This window comes from Arachis stenosperma, chromosome 5 (genome assembly GCF_014773155.1).
Source record: "Arachis stenosperma cultivar V10309 chromosome 5, arast.V10309.gnm1.PFL2, whole genome shotgun sequence".
Lineage (NCBI taxonomy): Eukaryota > Viridiplantae > Streptophyta > Magnoliopsida > Fabales > Fabaceae > Arachis > Arachis stenosperma.
In genome coordinates this window covers 7154938-7171404 of record NC_080381.1, presented here as the reverse complement: position 1 = coordinate 7171404, position 16467 = coordinate 7154938, and the positions used below count along the sequence as shown (strand labels likewise).

General features: G+C 33.6%; 2 protein-coding genes across 2 annotated transcripts; one reads left to right on the top strand and one right to left on the bottom strand.

Annotated features, from left to right (window-relative positions):
* The first annotated feature begins 840 nt into the window (after positions 1 to 840).
* Positions 841 to 5399, top strand: LOC130980107 (formin-like protein 6). The gene is made up of 4 exons (XM_057903750.1): positions 841 to 2437; positions 2526 to 2725; positions 3833 to 4074; positions 4166 to 5399. The coding sequence occupies exons 1-4, from the start codon at positions 984 to 986 to the stop codon at positions 4955 to 4957; spliced, it is 2688 nt and encodes an 895-aa protein (XP_057759733.1). The 5' UTR covers positions 841 to 983; the 3' UTR covers positions 4958 to 5399.
* Positions 5400 to 5855: 456 nt separating this feature from the next.
* Positions 5856 to 8758, bottom strand: LOC130980108 (BTB/POZ and TAZ domain-containing protein 4). The gene is made up of 6 exons (XM_057903751.1): positions 8502 to 8758; positions 7741 to 8047; positions 7491 to 7621; positions 6893 to 7199; positions 6405 to 6715; positions 5856 to 6155 (listed from the first exon to the last, which is right to left on the bottom strand). The coding sequence occupies exons 2-6, from the start codon at positions 8029 to 8031 to the stop codon at positions 6035 to 6037; spliced, it is 1161 nt and encodes a 386-aa protein (XP_057759734.1). The 5' UTR covers positions 8032 to 8047; positions 8502 to 8758; the 3' UTR covers positions 5856 to 6034.
* Positions 8759 to 16467: the final 7709 nt, after the last annotated feature.

Sequence of the window (16467 nt, the reverse complement as noted above, 5' to 3'; positions counted from 1 at the left end):
TACATAATATTCAATTTTGCACAAAATCGTAACAACAAACAGATTTGCACATTTACGTAAATAATTCTCCTACTTTATTTATTTATGTAAATTGCCCAAAAAACATATTTGGTAAAAATATTATTAAAATATAAAATAAATATAATATATATAAAAGGATAAATTAATATATTTATTAAGATATAAAATTATATTAAAATTTATAAATATAATTTCGGAAAACATTTTCACGACCTACTTATAAAAATAATTTTCATCTTCTAAAAATTAAAAGTATAACGCATAAAAGTTTAAAATAAAACATATAATCACATTAATTTTCAATTTACTAAACACAATATTAATTTCTACTTCTAAAAAATAGAACAATTACATTACTTAGCTTGGAATATGAGCAGGGTGGCCAAGGAATGGACAGAGACAAAGAGTCGTCAGAGAGAATATATCATAAGAGCATCAAATATGGAATCTGTTCCTTGCCCTTCTTGCTTAACAAACGCACCAAGGAAAGAAAGCAAGCTATCAACAACTACAAAGGACATGAACATGAAGGTACTTAATTTTTTTAATATTACCACTCCCCAACCATCATGGTCCTAATGTATTTGCAACTATCTCTCTCCATGAAAACGAAACACACAACTCCAACGAACACTGCCACGTTTCATTCTCCCTAATACAAATAGAGAAAATAGTCTATCTCCCCCTACATACCCTTTATTTATTACACGGTAAATGAAGCGCTTACAGCCAAGAAAAAATGTACATTTGACTATCCCGTAACATAATTTATTAAAAAGTGCGGCTCCTGCTGACGCAAGCTGTTGGAGCATCTAGATCTTAGACAGCTAAAAGAAGTTTCCTCTCTTACTCACTCTCTCTCTCTCTCTCCAAGTGAGGAGAGCAATTTGCGGAAACCAAAACCCAGACATGAATTGGGGGAAACAAAACTTAACAACCACCAAAAGCCACGCGAATTCAGCATGAAATTCAATTTCAAACCACATCACTCTCTCTTCTTAATTATCATAATCTCACTTTTGTCCATATTATCCCTCGCTAAACCCCTCAATGAATCTCACATTACAAGAAGAATCCTCCACCAACCACTTTTCCCCGCCGCTTCAGCGCCACCACCCGCGCCTGCTCAATTGCCACCGCCGGTGGACACTCCACCCACTCCGGACACCAGCATTCCATTCTTCCATGAGTATCCGGCTGGACCACCACCGGATCAGACGCAATCAGCGCCATCAACATCTTCCAACACCACCATCGCCAACCCGACGGCCACGCAGCCGACCAAGGGGACAAAGAAGGTGGCAATTGCCATCTCCGTCGGAATTGTGACGCTTGGGATGCTCTCGGCGCTGGCGTTCTTCGTGTACAAGCACAGGGCCAAGCACCATGTGGAGACACAGAAGCTCGTCGGTGGAAACTCGCAGAGGAACTTGGATGATTCGAGAGCGCCACCGCCATCGAGCTTTCTCTACATTGGGACCGTGGAGCCCACGCGCACCAACGCGAGTGAGCCAATCAGGTCGCCATATCACAAACTAAATTCCGTTAAGCGGTCGGATCGGTACCGTCCGAGCCCCGAGTTGCAGCCATTGCCGCCTCTCAGTAAGCCTCCCGACGGGAATTTCCCGCCGGCGGTGTCACCGTCTTCGTCGTCCGACGAGGAGAGCCACGACACGGTGTTTCACTCGCCGCAGAACTCGTCGGTTAGAGATGACGACGGGTACTACACGCCAGTTTCGCGACAGAGTTATCTGTCCAACGGTAACCCCGCGGCCGTGGCGCCAGCGGTGAGGAAGGAAGCCAATTCTTCGACGCCGACTCCGGTTCCGTTCTCGAAGAGGACTTCACCAAAGTCGCGATTGTCTGGTCCGTCGCCGGATGTAAGACAAGTCATCATACCGCCTATGAAGAAGGCTCCGCCGCCACCGGTAAAGGATGAGGAAGAGCATGTGGCTTTGGGACATTCTAGAAAGCCAAAGTTCTCAGCTCCTCCCCCAGCACCGAATTTAACGCATCTTCAGTCAACACTCACAAACACACCCCCGCACGTGATTGGGAACCCACTTAATCATCGGCCACCACCACCACCACCACCACCTCCTCCTCCACCACCGCGAAAAACAGGGTCTCCGGGAGTAAGTGTTTCCTCATCTTCTGTATCGAGAAAGCAACAGTCTCGTTCTCTAACTGAAGGGAATCCCGAGGCTTCTAATTCTGGTGTTAGGGTGAGTAAAAGTTCAGAGCAAAATGGAAATGGAAACGGAGACGGTGAAAAAAGTGTGAGCTCTTCCGAGAGGCATGAAGCCAATGAAACGGATGGAGTAAAACCCAAGTTAAAAGCTTTGCATTGGGATAAGGTCCGTGCTTCCTCAGATCGTGTTACTGTGTGGGACCAGTTAAAATCCAGTTCCTTCCAGTGAGTACACTGTTCAACTCTGAAACTAAATTAATACTGTTTTTTATGCCGTATATAATGGATGTGATGTTTGTTTTTGTATTTTTAGATTGAATGAGGACATGATGGAGTCTTTATTTGGCTGTAATGCCACTAACTCTGCCCCTAAAGAACCTCCTAAGAAAACGGTTCTGCCTTCCATTGATCATGAGAACAGGGTGCTTGACCCCAAGAAGTCTCAGAACATAGCTATACTACTCAGGGCACTAAATGTCACCAGGGATGAGGTCTCCGAAGCTCTTTTAGATGGTACCTTCTTTTTCCTTCCATTCTTTCCCGTTTCAAATGCACTGCTGGTGACAAGATTGTCACGTTTTCTCAATTTGGTTAAAATAGGCAGTGTGTTTTCTTACTTAGTGACAGTGATAGCGATTGAGCTCTCAACTTTTTAGAACCTCGATCAGTGATCTCTACACTATTTTTTATTCACGGGTTTATGTGCATACTTAGCAAAGACGTGCAGAATTTTCTAAGTGAAGCTTTGGGTATTACCTACAAAAATATAATGTCTTAAATATGATGACAAAGGAGAGGAGTCATATAATAAAGTTTACCTGTGTCATTTTGTGCCAACTAGCTAAAGAGGAACGCATCGTATATAAAGAAACTCGGTGCTTAGATAGAGAACTTAAATAAAACGTCATCATCATTGCATCTTAAATCAGATGAGGAAACGTCTAAACGGCATCATCATGCCATGTGCATGAATATGTTATTTTAAGACCGTTTCTATGTTAGGTAGTTCGGAACTGTCGATTACAAACAGTGGCAAAGATAAAATCCAGCTCATTAGCGATACTGCTTTAGTCATAAAACGTCCTTTAGAAGTATAAAACAATGACCAACATCCACCATAATATTTAATCACACTGATTCTTCCTCCACCACCAGCTGAGAATGATTTTTAATTCACCTTTTAAATTATTTTTTACTTCACTTTTAAACTCTTTTTTTTTTTCTTTTTGTGAAGGCTTTTTATTATATAATAATCTCCATATTTCCATTGTCAGTTGTCACTGTAAGAATCCCTTACCCATCTAGATCTTTATGGGCAGTAACTGTCAAGGTTCCTCTAAAAGCAAAAGCACCCTAGGTTTGTGAGAACCATGGATTTCACAAATGATAAAATCCAAATCAGCAGCCAATACTTACTTCAATCCTCTAATCCAAAGATGATGTTTTCTTTTTCTACGTTAATCTACTATGATGAGTATTTAACATATGTTATCTGAACTTCTGAAGATAGGATGTTCCCCTGTCACATTGTTGTTCATTTTTATCTTGAACCAGTCACTATCTATATCCTATATTTCTATTTTGCAATCACATTCATGGCACCACATTTGGATGAAACAGGGAATCCTGAAGCTTTGGGTGCTGAGCTATTGGAAACACTAGTAAAGATGGCTCCTACTAAAGAGGAAGAGATAAAACTCAAAAACTACAATGGTGACCTCTCAAAACTTGGGTCAGCGGAAAGGTTTCTTAAAGCTGTGCTTGATATCCCTTTTGCCTTTAAGAGGGTTGAAGCTATGCTATATAGGGCTAACTTTGATTCAGAAGTCAACTATCTCAGGAAGTCTTTTCAAACCCTGGAGGTCTGACTTGCTTGATCTTTCCCTTTGTGATCTTTAATCTCTTGGCTGTATCTGAGAAACTAATTGATAATCAGTTGTTAATGTTTTTCAGGCAGCAAGTGAGGAATTAAGGAACAGCCGGTTATTCCTCAAACTCCTTGAAGCTGTTCTCAGAACAGGAAACAGAATGAATGTCGGCACCAATAGAGGCGATGCCAAAGCTTTCAAACTTGACACACTCTTAAAACTTGTAGATATAAAGGGAACAGATGGAAAGACCACATTGCTTCACTTTGTGGTCCAGGAGATTATTAGATCTGAAGATGGAGGCGGGGAATCCACGAATGGTAGTGTTCAGAATCAAATGGATTCCAAATTCAATGAGGACGAGTTTAAGAAGCAAGGATTACAAGTTGTGGCTGGGCTGAGTAGAGACCTTAGTAATGTTAAGAAAGCAGCAGGAATGGATTCAGATGTCTTAAGCAGCTATGTTTCGAAGCTCGAAACAGGGCTTGATAAAGTGCGACTGGTATTGAAATATGAGAAGCCAGATACGCAGGGGAATTTCTTCAACTCCACAAAGCAATTTCTGAAATATGCTGAAGAAGAAATCACGAGGATTAAGGCTGATGAGAAGAAGGCCTTGTTCCTTGTGAAAGAAGTAACAGAATACTTCCATGGGGATACAGCAAAAGAAGAAGCCCACCCTTTCAGAATCTTTATGATTGTAAGAGACTTCCTAAATATTCTGGATTTGGTCTGCAAGGAAGTGGGAAGGATGCATGATAGAATTGTCGGCTCCGCAAGATCATTCCGCATAGCCGCAAGTGCACCATTACCTGTTCTCAACAGGTACAGTGCAAAGCAGGATACAAGCTCGGACGAGGAAAGCTCATCCCTCTAGTATTGTGAATACAAAAAGAAACAGGGAACATAAATGAATGTTTTTGGGAATATTTTAGTTTAAAACCATTTTTACAATGGCAAAAGGATTTTACTAGTAAATCAAGAAGTATAACCATATCTTAGATTCGAACATCAAAATCCTTAGCAACACAGTTGGGATAACGATGGGTTGGCAGAGTTTCAATGCCACCTGAAAGCTTAGATGAAAAATTTCAAATGGGAGGTGCAAAGGGAAAGGGGGATGCATTGTTTTGTTTCTTTCAACTATGCAGCAGTATGCTATAGTCGAAATAGGTTACGTTAGATTAATGAGTTCCACACTTGCTCATATTGTAGAATGTTTTCATTTCACCCAAGAGGCCTCTTATATGTATTTTTTGAATCAATTATTAATAATAATGAATATCAGTTTATTTATCCTCGGCAATTCCTATATCTGTGACTCGTATCTAGTGTTTAAGATTTACCCCACCATGCCACACTAGATTACACCATCCATTTGTATGCAACAGCGTGGAAAGTATATCAAAGTGTTGTCTGAATATATTTTTCTACAATATGGTATAAATTCATAATGCTTCATATTCTATATCACGCTTATAACATAGTTTCATGATCATTACGGAACCATTCTAGGATGTATTAAACTCAACTTTGTAACACAAAAGTCGTGGATTTAAACTCTCAACATTTACAGATGAAATACAAAATTGTTCCCTGCATAAGAAGATCGACTGAACAAAAGCTAATGAGTAGTTTGAATCACATCACGTGTATTGGTCTTCTAGAATGATTTTCAGTTGTTTAAAGGTTCAAAACTTGTAATTGTTGGCTACAATTTCCAAAATTCTTAGGTCTTAAAATAATAAGGGAGAAACAAAATTTTACAGCAGCAATAACAAGAAAAATGCTCTGCTTCAATTATATATTTTTATTATTACTGATGTTCAGAGGAGCAACAGTAATCCTTTTGAGGATTTATTTATAGCTAACACATACAACAAGTATATAATTTGTTGGCTTTAAAACTGCTGCTGCAATCTATGATCCTATGTATCCACCACAAAAGCTATTGTTATTGCTGCTGAAAGCATGGTGCTATTCCAATACCTCTTGTTCTCAAGATCTTTTTAACCAATATTTTCCACCTGATTTCGTCTTTCTTGCTTTGTTTTGATATCCGCTGCTTAAAGTTCCTGCAATAACATAAATTTGATCAAATTTAAAAGTTCAGCTACAAAATTGAACTACATTAAATAAAATCTTAAAACAAAATATATCATGATAAATTTAATTCTAATGCAGTATCATTGTAAAAAGACACTACACAATCAATCAATATATATTGTCATTTTTATGACTTCTACTCTCATCAATATAGAGTTTAGTAAATGTAAAATATTTCACACCACTAATATGTTGAAATTAAATGATGAAATATTTACCTGCACAAGGGAACTCTACAACCATCGGGATCAGAACATATTCGGGAATGCAGCTCTAATAGTTGCCACATCCTCTTGCAATGACCACAACCTCCAGGGACTCTAAGTTTGCATGCAGCAAAATGTCGCACGAGCAATTCTAGCCCCTTACATGCTGCATATTTACATGGCTGATTTGCTTTGAAATCTTTATCACAAGGGCCAATAGTTCGGCAGCCATCTCTGCATATGTGAACAAGAGCTTCCATCGCCTCATACAGTTGCATGTATATCTTCCTCTCATTGATCTTTCGGGTCCTCTCCTTTTTATTCTGAATTATGAGTTCATCAAAAGGCAATCAGACAAGATAAGTGTAGTATAGAAAACCATCCATAATCAACAAGGATCGAACTCTAGAATTTGGTCATAAAGGTTTCAAGAACCATCATCATGGATATTATCTCTCCCAGAGTCTAAGTTATATAGTAAAATGAGAGAAGAGCCTTACATTTTCTTCCTCGATCATGGACTCCAAAACTTCCTTTTCTAAAACTGGATGGCTCTCCTTCATCGCTTTCCATCCTTCAGACTCTGAAACTGCTTTGAAGTTGCTAAGTATCATACGGTGACAGATGAGGCTAAGCCGTGGAGCATCACACAGTAATGAAATCTGAAATACATCAATTACATTGTCTATCGTGAGGAAACTTGATTCTAGATTCTGCTCGCATTCCCGCTTCAAATGAGGAACCACGAATACATGTGACAGCACTAACAAATGTAGTACATATGCTTCCATCTCTTCCTTCTCATAACTGTGACAAAAAGAAATGCACATAAAATTTCAGTACATGAAACAAATATTTCTTCATATTTTGACACAAAATAGAATGAATGCAAACGTGGGTCAAATTAATGTTGATAATGATTAAAGTCTTGTGCAAATGAATGGATGGACTTGAACAGAACAAAAAAGTAATTGTGTGTAATTTAGGCAAACAAATTCAAGAGAAGATGACCCGGTCATGCCTCACAAATAGATGATATTAAAGATTTCAACACTACCACTATGACAATTTTAAGGATGATTGAGAGATTAAACATACCACGAAGTGTACAAATATCGAAAGAAAACCCGAACAGCATCATGTGGTACCCCTTTGATTGTGATTGATCTCCACCTCCGACAAAAATTTCCTTGCTTCAGCAAGCTTCTTAATACGGGGGATGCCACTGCCTGTTACAAAATTGATTTTCATTATCCAACCAGCAACACACATGCACATCAAATAAACAAAATTTATATCTAAAATCATACTACTATTATACAAAATGAAGTGGAGTCCATGCACTTACAACTATGTTATAATGAGCGTAAACAATGCCGCCGTTACCAGTATTAATCCTAACATCTGCTTTAAATCCTGAATCAAAAAGACGATCCCACAATTCTATTGTTGCTGGAGATACATAGCTGCGCTCTCTCATCGCTGAATTATAATTCGCCACAAGGCGCCTGCAAGGACAACAACTAGTTGCTGCTGAACGGGGCAGAGGAGGTGGTGGTGGTGGTGGCGTTGGCGGTGCTGGAGTGAATTTGTTGTCATCTTGGAGAGAATTACAACAATTGTGGTCCACACTAGCCATCCGTTTATCTGCCAATCTACAAACACAAACAAACATAAAATCAAACACATCAAATGCATGTTCTGAGTGGAATACTGATTATATAAACTGGCATGATAAAAAGTTAATTATGTATACAATTCCATTTAAATATAAAACTTTCTTTTTATTATATGAATAGGGTAAAACTTTCGCATTAGTTGATATAAAGTTCACCTTCTTCTTAATAAAGCTGTGTAAATTACAAAACGATTCATTCCATAACAGTTTATCATACAATAGTACAATAGTACAATGCTCTGTTCTTCTTTTTGGGAGAAAATAACAAATTTATCGGCATGAAAATTTGATTTTACCATTCCAATCCCAAAAAAAATCAAATTATGCATCCAGAAATCTCATGTTCTAATCATTTATTGTTTTGCTCCTAAGACCACCATGCCTAATAAATCAAAATAAACAAGAATGTGAAGAAATGAACAAGAATTTACCTTATGCTAAAGTTTTAAGCTTTTGGTGGGGGTGTCTGTAATTTTTGAAAAAAAAAAAAGAGGCGCAACAAAACTACCGAGGGAGATGGAAGCAAAAGCAACCTCCTCCGGAACCTTCACCTTCGTAACAAGAATTCTCAAAATCTCGTACTTGAGGCCGAAGGAACAGGAATTTCTTCGTCTTAATTCAATTTATCATGTCCACTTCTCTCTCTCCCTGGATTTAAGGATGATTAATTTCATATTTATTTATTTATATTTTTATCGAAATAAAATTAGGCAACCAGGTAGGTAAGCTAAAGTCAGAAAAATCGGCTAAAAAATTATATATGAGTAGGATAAGTGATATAAAATATTGTAATTTTGTTGTGTTTTTTAAAATTATGAGAAGTAGTGGTATACAAATTAAACTCTTCAATTTATGTTTAAAAAATTTTAATAATTTAGAGTGCACAAATCAAATTTTTTAATTTATATTTAAAAAAATTTGAAATTCGATTTGTGTATTCTAAATTTTTTTAATTTTTTAAAAATAAATCGGAGAATTCAAATACAAAAATTGGATAATCTAATTTTTGTGACTAAAAATTAAATGACCCAATTTATCTATTTTTTAAAAATCGAACAATTTAATTTATACTCTTTAAATTAAATTATTTCTAGTCACCAAAAAAAATTAAATTATCCCACAATTTAAAAAATATTATAATAAATCACAATTAAAAAATATTATTGTTAATTTAATATTAATTAAAATGTGAGAAAAATCTAACTGTCAGTGTTGACTACACTAAAAATATCAAGAACCAACATAACACAACATTGCACGTGTAAGTTATTAGTGATCAGAATGATAATTTGAGATGCATATCCTCTAATAAATAGCATATCCACACTTGATCAGTTCTTCCTCTTATTAGTTATTACAAACACAATGTAAATATATATTATTAGTATATTTTCGTTGTTAAACTTAATTAAACTGAGACATTCATTTTAGTTTTTGCATTAAGTACTCTTCCGGAACCAAGTGACTCCACTGTTATAATTTATAAATTCCAACTCTTGTGTAAACTAAAAAATCGGTAGTATTTGTATTAATAGACAGAGGATTTGAGTGTTTTGTAATATTAAATGGTTCTAATAATAAAATATATTTTAAATTTATAAATAATTATTAAGTATTTTTTATTTATTTTTAATTATAAATTAATTTTTTATATATTATTTAATTATAAAATTTATTTTTTATTTTAAAAATTATTATTTTATTATTTATTTATCATATTTATTAATAATTAAAAACAAAAATAATAAAAAAATAGATGTTTTATTATTTGCGATTTTCATCAATATATTGATAATGTAAATTAATAGTTTTTTATCTGTTATATTCATAAAAAACTAGGAAAATTATATTTTATTGGTAATTCAATCGATTAGAAGTACAATCAATCAAGTAAATTTTGCACAACAATATAAATTTTTTCAAAATTTATTCGATTGGAAGTGTAGACTGAATTTTGCACGCCAATATGAATCTTTTCAAAATTTAATCAAATGGGAGTGTTGCACAATTGAATTAGCTATAATATGAGTTTTTCTTATCAATCGATTGAATTTTGCACTGTGCTATATATGAAGTCATTATGATTAGGACTTATGTGGATATTCAATTGATTATGTTACCCTTTCAAATGATTGAATTTTGAAAAAATTCATATTGTCGTACGAAATTCATTTAATTATTGTACTTTTAACAAATTGAATTACTAACGAACACAATTTTTATGGCTTTTACGAATGTAAAAAATAAAAAATATTATTAAAATATTTATGGAGGTCAGAAATAATAAAAAATTTATTTTATTGTTGTTTATATTTTAACATAAACATAATAGATAAATAATAAAATAATAATTTATAAAATAAAAAATAAATTTTATAATTAAATAATATATAAAAAATAATTTATAATTAAAATTAAATAAAAATTATTTAATAATTATTAAAAATTAAAAAGATATATTTTATTATTGAGACTATTTAATAGTCTAGGGATTATGAAATCGTGGAACTGCCGTGGTATTAGAAGAATCTTATTACGATATTATCTCTGAAACCAGTGCATATGTAACTTCAATTTCTATAGCCCAATTGATTTTTCAACAAATTATTTAAAATATTTTATACATTGATTTAGTTAACTATTCAAACTAAATCATAATTATTGAGAAATTAAAATAAATAAATATATATTTTCATATAATATTACCATTATTGCGTTAAGAAAAATAAAAAATAAAAAGAAAATTGCCTATAAAAATCTTTTAAAAATATGGGTATGTTTCGTTCTGGATTCATGTTTGGAACGGACTTTATAATTGTATAGTAGTATACAATTTTTTTTATTGTTTATGGTATTTTTAATACAACAAATCAAAAATTAATCTATCACATTGAAGATATCGTAGGTTGCTTTATGTCTCTGCCATCTTTTGAACATACATGTCCCTACAAAAATAAATAACTAAATAAAAATCTTATAATGGAGAAAACAGAGTCCACACAAGTACTAAATATATACAAATTAGTTGGCTTAGATAATAATGTTACATGAAATAATTATCATGCAAGTATATATGTGCACTAACTAGTAGACATCAGAGAGGGACAGGAAGAGTTTGTCGTTACTCGTTAACGAGAAATTATATAATATAAAATTTAATTATTTTGATGCATTTTATATATATTTTTAATTACATAATATTACATAAATAAAAATAATTTTTTTATATTAATTATATAAATAATTATTTAAAAAAATAAATATAATTTGACAAAATATTTTATATTATCTATGAATTAAAATTAAATTCACATATATATTTTTTTAGTTTTCGTATAAAAAGTGATTAATAAAAGTTGAAGAAAAAAGGTAAAACCATTTTTAATATAAACAATATAGCTAACAAAAATACAAACATTATTATACACTCATTTATTGCATGCTCCATTAATGGAAGTGGGGTTTTTTTAATGTGTGAAAGGTTACATTGGGAAGAGACAAGCTAAGGTATGGCATATGCCCATACGCATATCATTGTTCCAATTGTAGGAGCCACACGCAGCTTCTATCTCATCACTTTCACCTTTAAATATATGAGGTCTCCAACTTTTAGGAGGGGAATTTTTGAGAAAAGAAGAAAAGAGGTACAAGACAATCACTACAAGTGACACGTCCAATAGTGGTAGTTATTTTAGAAGTTTGTACAAGTTTTATATTATCGCAAAACCAACTTTCAACGATTTTACAAGTGTTGTTTATTAAAGGATATAGATTTAATTTTGCGGCAATTTTAAAAAATTATAGATAAAACTGCTGCAAATAAGATAATTAATTTTGTGGCAGTTACAAAATTATCGCTATTTAGTAAATAGGTTTTTTTTTTTTAAATTGTGGCAATTTTTAACCGTTGCTATCCTACATGCTGGTTTAATAAAAATTGTTGAAACTGCCACAATCTGGTATATAAGATTATAAAAAAAATTTTGAAAGTCAAAGCAATTTGAAATAACCCTCTTTTATAGGTGAAATACCTACATACACTAAAAAAATTGTGAATTTTATCTACATAGTAATAATTATCAAAAGAAAGACAAAATGCTAACTTAACACATCAACAAAACATCTATATAAACATAATCTTCAGAATTCAACGGATTACAAAAATCTAAAGAAAACATTGCTGAATTATTCATTTTTCACCTCATACTTTTCAATATTTGGATATAAAACAGCAGTAAAAGACATCATATTTCGAATCATCTCTCAAAGAATGACGACTGGCACAATGTGTTTGGCAAACAGGACATTCATTGTTCCTGAGATAATACATGAACGATGAGTCTGCATACAGAGATTATATCTTGAGAAACAACGAATGAATTTTCAAATCTCTACTTTAATTTATTTTTCAAACAAAACACTCCTTGAACCTTTAATACATTTTGTCTTTGTGTAAACATTTAAGTTTCATTTATTTTTCAAATTTTTAGAGAAATTTTTATTTATTTTTTATATATTCAAGTGAGGCCTGCTTTTGGCACGACGCATCTCACACAAAACAAAGCAACAACCATTTTACCACTATTATATTTATATATATAATCCACACAATCTTCAAAAAGATCTTTGCATACCATTAGTAAATGGGTACTTTACTACAACAAACTAACTTATCATCCTGGCACATTTACTATGATTAAATGTGTATGGTAAGTTTTTGCTGTGATATTTAAAAGAGACACACCCCCTAAATATTGAAATTTTCTTTGATTGAGTCTGAGTCTATAAAATAGATTATTTGATGAAACTATACCAGAGAGATTAAAGTAAAAGAGAAATTAAAAAAAAATAGTATTTTGAACTTTTTAGTACTAACATAGGTTCAAGAACAGAAATAGGTTTACTAAGACAAGTCTTAATACACACCAAGCATCCTCTCAACTTTGGCTCAAGCACACCAAATTTCTTAGGTCTAACTAATAGTATCGGTAGTAGATGTTTATAACTCTTATGTCTCTATCAATCAATTGAGCAAATTGGAGAAATCTTGAAAAAAGAAAAAAGCTGTTTGCATACCTAAACTAATTGGATCATCTATCTTCTCAATTTTCTTGCAATTCAGTAGAGCTACAGAAGCATCATTTTCTAGTGATTTAAGCATGACAACACCAGGATAGTCCAACAACTTAATGTTTTTGTCCAAATGAACCTCTTGCATCGATCTTGTTAATCCAAGAGTAGCACCAACATTAACAACATGAGCTCTTTTCAAGCTATTAATAAGACTACTCTTGCCAACATTAGGCAGCCCAATTACACTTACTGTAATAGTCTTCTTGATCTGCAAAGGCAAAGAAGCAACAAATAAATAAGTACTATAAGTAAAGCAAACAATAAAATTGATCAGAAAATTACAAAAACTATTTAAATCTACCACAAGTTTAAAAAAGTAGTAGAAGAATTAGGAGGTAAAAAATTATATACTATAGGGAAGGAAGAAGGGGTACATGCACAAGCTATATGAAAATAGACACGAGTTAAGTTAGGTAGCGTTTGTTTCCAGGTACTGAGACAGAGACTGAGAGACTGAGATTCAGTATTGTGTTTGTTAGTTCAGAGACTGGTACTAAAATTTCTGTCTCTGTCTCTAAAATTTCAATATTTCAGTACCTCCAAAAAGTAGGGACGCAAGGGACTGAAATTTTTAGAGATGGAGACTGAAACTTTAATAACATTTTATACCTAAAATACTTTCATTTCAATTAATTAATTCTAATTTTATCATTTGTACAAATTAAATTAGAGTTTCATTCTTGTTTCAATTTCTGTCTCTCATTTTTCACCAAACAGAATACTGAAATTTGTTTCAATCCCTATCTCTTAGTCTCTGTCTCTCAGTCTCAGTCTTTCTGTCTCTGTCTCTCCACCAAACGCTGCCTTATAGAACTTCATGACTTTTTATGTCTGTTAATCAAACTGTTAATCACTTGTGCTGTTTTAAATATTAAATATGGAAGAGTTGGGAGGAATGAAGAAAATAATGTCTGCAGCTCCACCAATAACATATTTCATTTACCTTAGGTAATGGAGCAGGCTCCTCATTAACCTTCAAATTCAAAGCCTCCAATCCAAGGTCTTGTACAGAAAATTCAGGTAGCAAACTGAGAAACAAGACTATAATTCAGCACAACAAGAATGTTTATATTATATAAATATATCCAAATTCACAATAAATTGTTACACATAACAGCAAGGTTTAAAAAATGTGTAATTACCATATACTAGTACTTGAATCTGAAACTATCACCCTATCGGACAATTGAGAGGGAGCATGTGAAGGGACATATTTTGTAGTTTCTTTTGCTGCTTCAATAAGGCACGGATCAATTTCTATAAGCAGGCCAAAAAATTAAACCAAATTCAATGGTCATTCACTTGATCATAAACAGTTTTCTCAACAAATCATCAATCTTTTCCTCTCATCTTCCAGATAATGTTAAGACAACCTTATAGGACCATAACAATTCATACATCATCCACCGCTAGAGAATCCTATTTGGTCTAGATGCACACCCCATTCAATGGTGAATGATGTGAGTCTTCATGACATACTACGCACCACATATCTTGCACATCCCATATACACAATATTTTTCTTTTACTAATAGCTATTATTGTATATTTTTAGTTGAAAAGGGGTTTTCATCATAAGAAGTTAATACAAAATAATCCAATACCAATTTTGTTTTCATATAACCTCTAGTGTAAATAATTAATGATTAATGATTGTACTTTTGTAGCTGGAACAGCAAATGAGAACAAATAAAACTATATCGTTATTTTCATGAGGCCTCAAACGAAGCAACTCACACACACACAAAGCAGGAGCAGTAGCAATCCAAAAACAATGAGCCATTACAAATAGCAGGAGAACTACTCTTTTTTCTTCCAAATATAGCTTTTAACACTTTCCAAATAACACAAAACCAACGTCCAAATGCGAACAAGCACCATCAAATATTTTTAAATAATCATATTTCTAAATCACCTCTTTCATCGTATACAATAAGAGTATATTGTTATATCCCTTACACTCAATCAAATGATTTAATCAGCATAGTCATCATCATCAAAATATTCATTTTCACTATCATCAATACCATTTTCATCAAATTTGAGAAGAAAACAAGTGAAAAAAACAAATGAAAATAAAAAAATCCCACTTTATTTCTAATGCTTACGCAATCAAAATAAGTACAAAAATGCTGCATGTTTAATAGAGATTAAAAAAAAGAAGTCTTTAGCACCCAAAATCTCATATAAAAAGGTGAAAAGGAAAACAAAACCCAAGTAAAGAAATAAAATGAAGAAGGAGAAGAACCTGAGATGGTGGTGATGGTGAATGAGACCGAAAGCGACTGTGGCAAGAAACTCGTGCAGCTGCAGCAAATTCGAACCACAAATAGAGCAAATTTGGCGGAAGAAATTTGCAAGGGAGCACTGCTTCGGGGTAAGGGCCAGCAGAAGCAGAGCTAATCGAAGCTCATGGAGTAAGGGTTACGGTTAACAAGATTTGGGAGGCTCATGGAGCAATAGATTTCATAGTAAAATTAGACAAAAATCAATTAGCTAAAATAAAAATTGGACTTGTAACAAACACAATTAGCTAGTATAATTAGACAAATTTCAAGAAGTCACCTCGTTTTGTTGCTCCAGCAATGTAAAAAAAATGAAATCAATGACCTAGGAGAAAAAAGAAGACAAAATAAGAAAATGAATACCCAAACAAAAAAAGAAAGGAAGAAAGAGCAGAACCAGTGATGGATGGTGACAGTGAAAGGCTGGCGGCGACATAGACTGGAGGCGACAGAAGCAGGACGCTCATGCATCTACAACAGATTCGAGCAACGCACACGTAGAATGAGATGGTGAGCAGATCCGAAGGAAGAGACAAAACAGAGGAGCTCGACATCAGCAGAAGCAGCGCCGATAAAAGTTCGGGACGAAGGTCGAATTAGATAACGACTAAGGACGATGGCGAGAGAAGTCGAGGAATGAGCAGATATAGGGAAAGTGAAAAATAGAATGAAACAGAAAGAGGGAAAGTTAAAGCCGAAACCTTGATGGATTAAAAGAGTCAAGTTAGCGACGGGTTTGTAAAAATCGCTGCAAATCAAATCATACAACTGCTCTTCTCAAAATCACCGTTAAATTGACAAATTGTGGCGGCTATCAAAACAGACACTAATAATCTGCCGCTATCTTCTTACTTTGTTGTAGTGAATATTTATACCATAAATGAATTTTTGTATGTGAATATTTTGTATAATGTGATCCTATATTTTACTATTTATTGATTATGTTACGAAGACAGACTTCATTGTTTGTATTTTGACA

What these genes read in the sequence shown, in the direction of transcription:
- LOC130980107 (XM_057903750.1), top strand. Translation starts at nt 984, where the DNA reads ATGAAATTCAATTTCAAACCACATCACTCTCTCTTCTTAATTATCATA. An exon ending in TTAAAATCCAGTTCCTTCCA is followed by an intron (nt 2,438 to 2,525) that starts GTGAGTACACTG and finishes TTGTATTTTTAG; the next exon opens with ATTGAATGAGGACATGATGG. An exon ending in AGTCTTTTCAAACCCTGGAG is followed by an intron (nt 4,075 to 4,165) that starts GTCTGACTTGCT and finishes AATGTTTTTCAG; the next exon opens with GCAGCAAGTGAGGAATTAAG.
- LOC130980108 (XM_057903751.1), bottom strand. Translation starts at nt 8,031, where the DNA reads ATGGCTAGTGTGGACCACAATTGTTGTAATTCTCTCCAAGATGACAAC. An exon ending in ACGCTCATTATAACATAGTT is followed by an intron (nt 7,622 to 7,740) that starts GTAAGTGCATGG and finishes ATTTTGTAACAG; the next exon opens with GCAGTGGCATCCCCCGTATT. An exon ending in CCATGATCGAGGAAGAAAAT is followed by an intron (nt 6,716 to 6,892) that starts GTAAGGCTCTTC and finishes CTCATAATTCAG; the next exon opens with AATAAAAAGGAGAGGACCCG.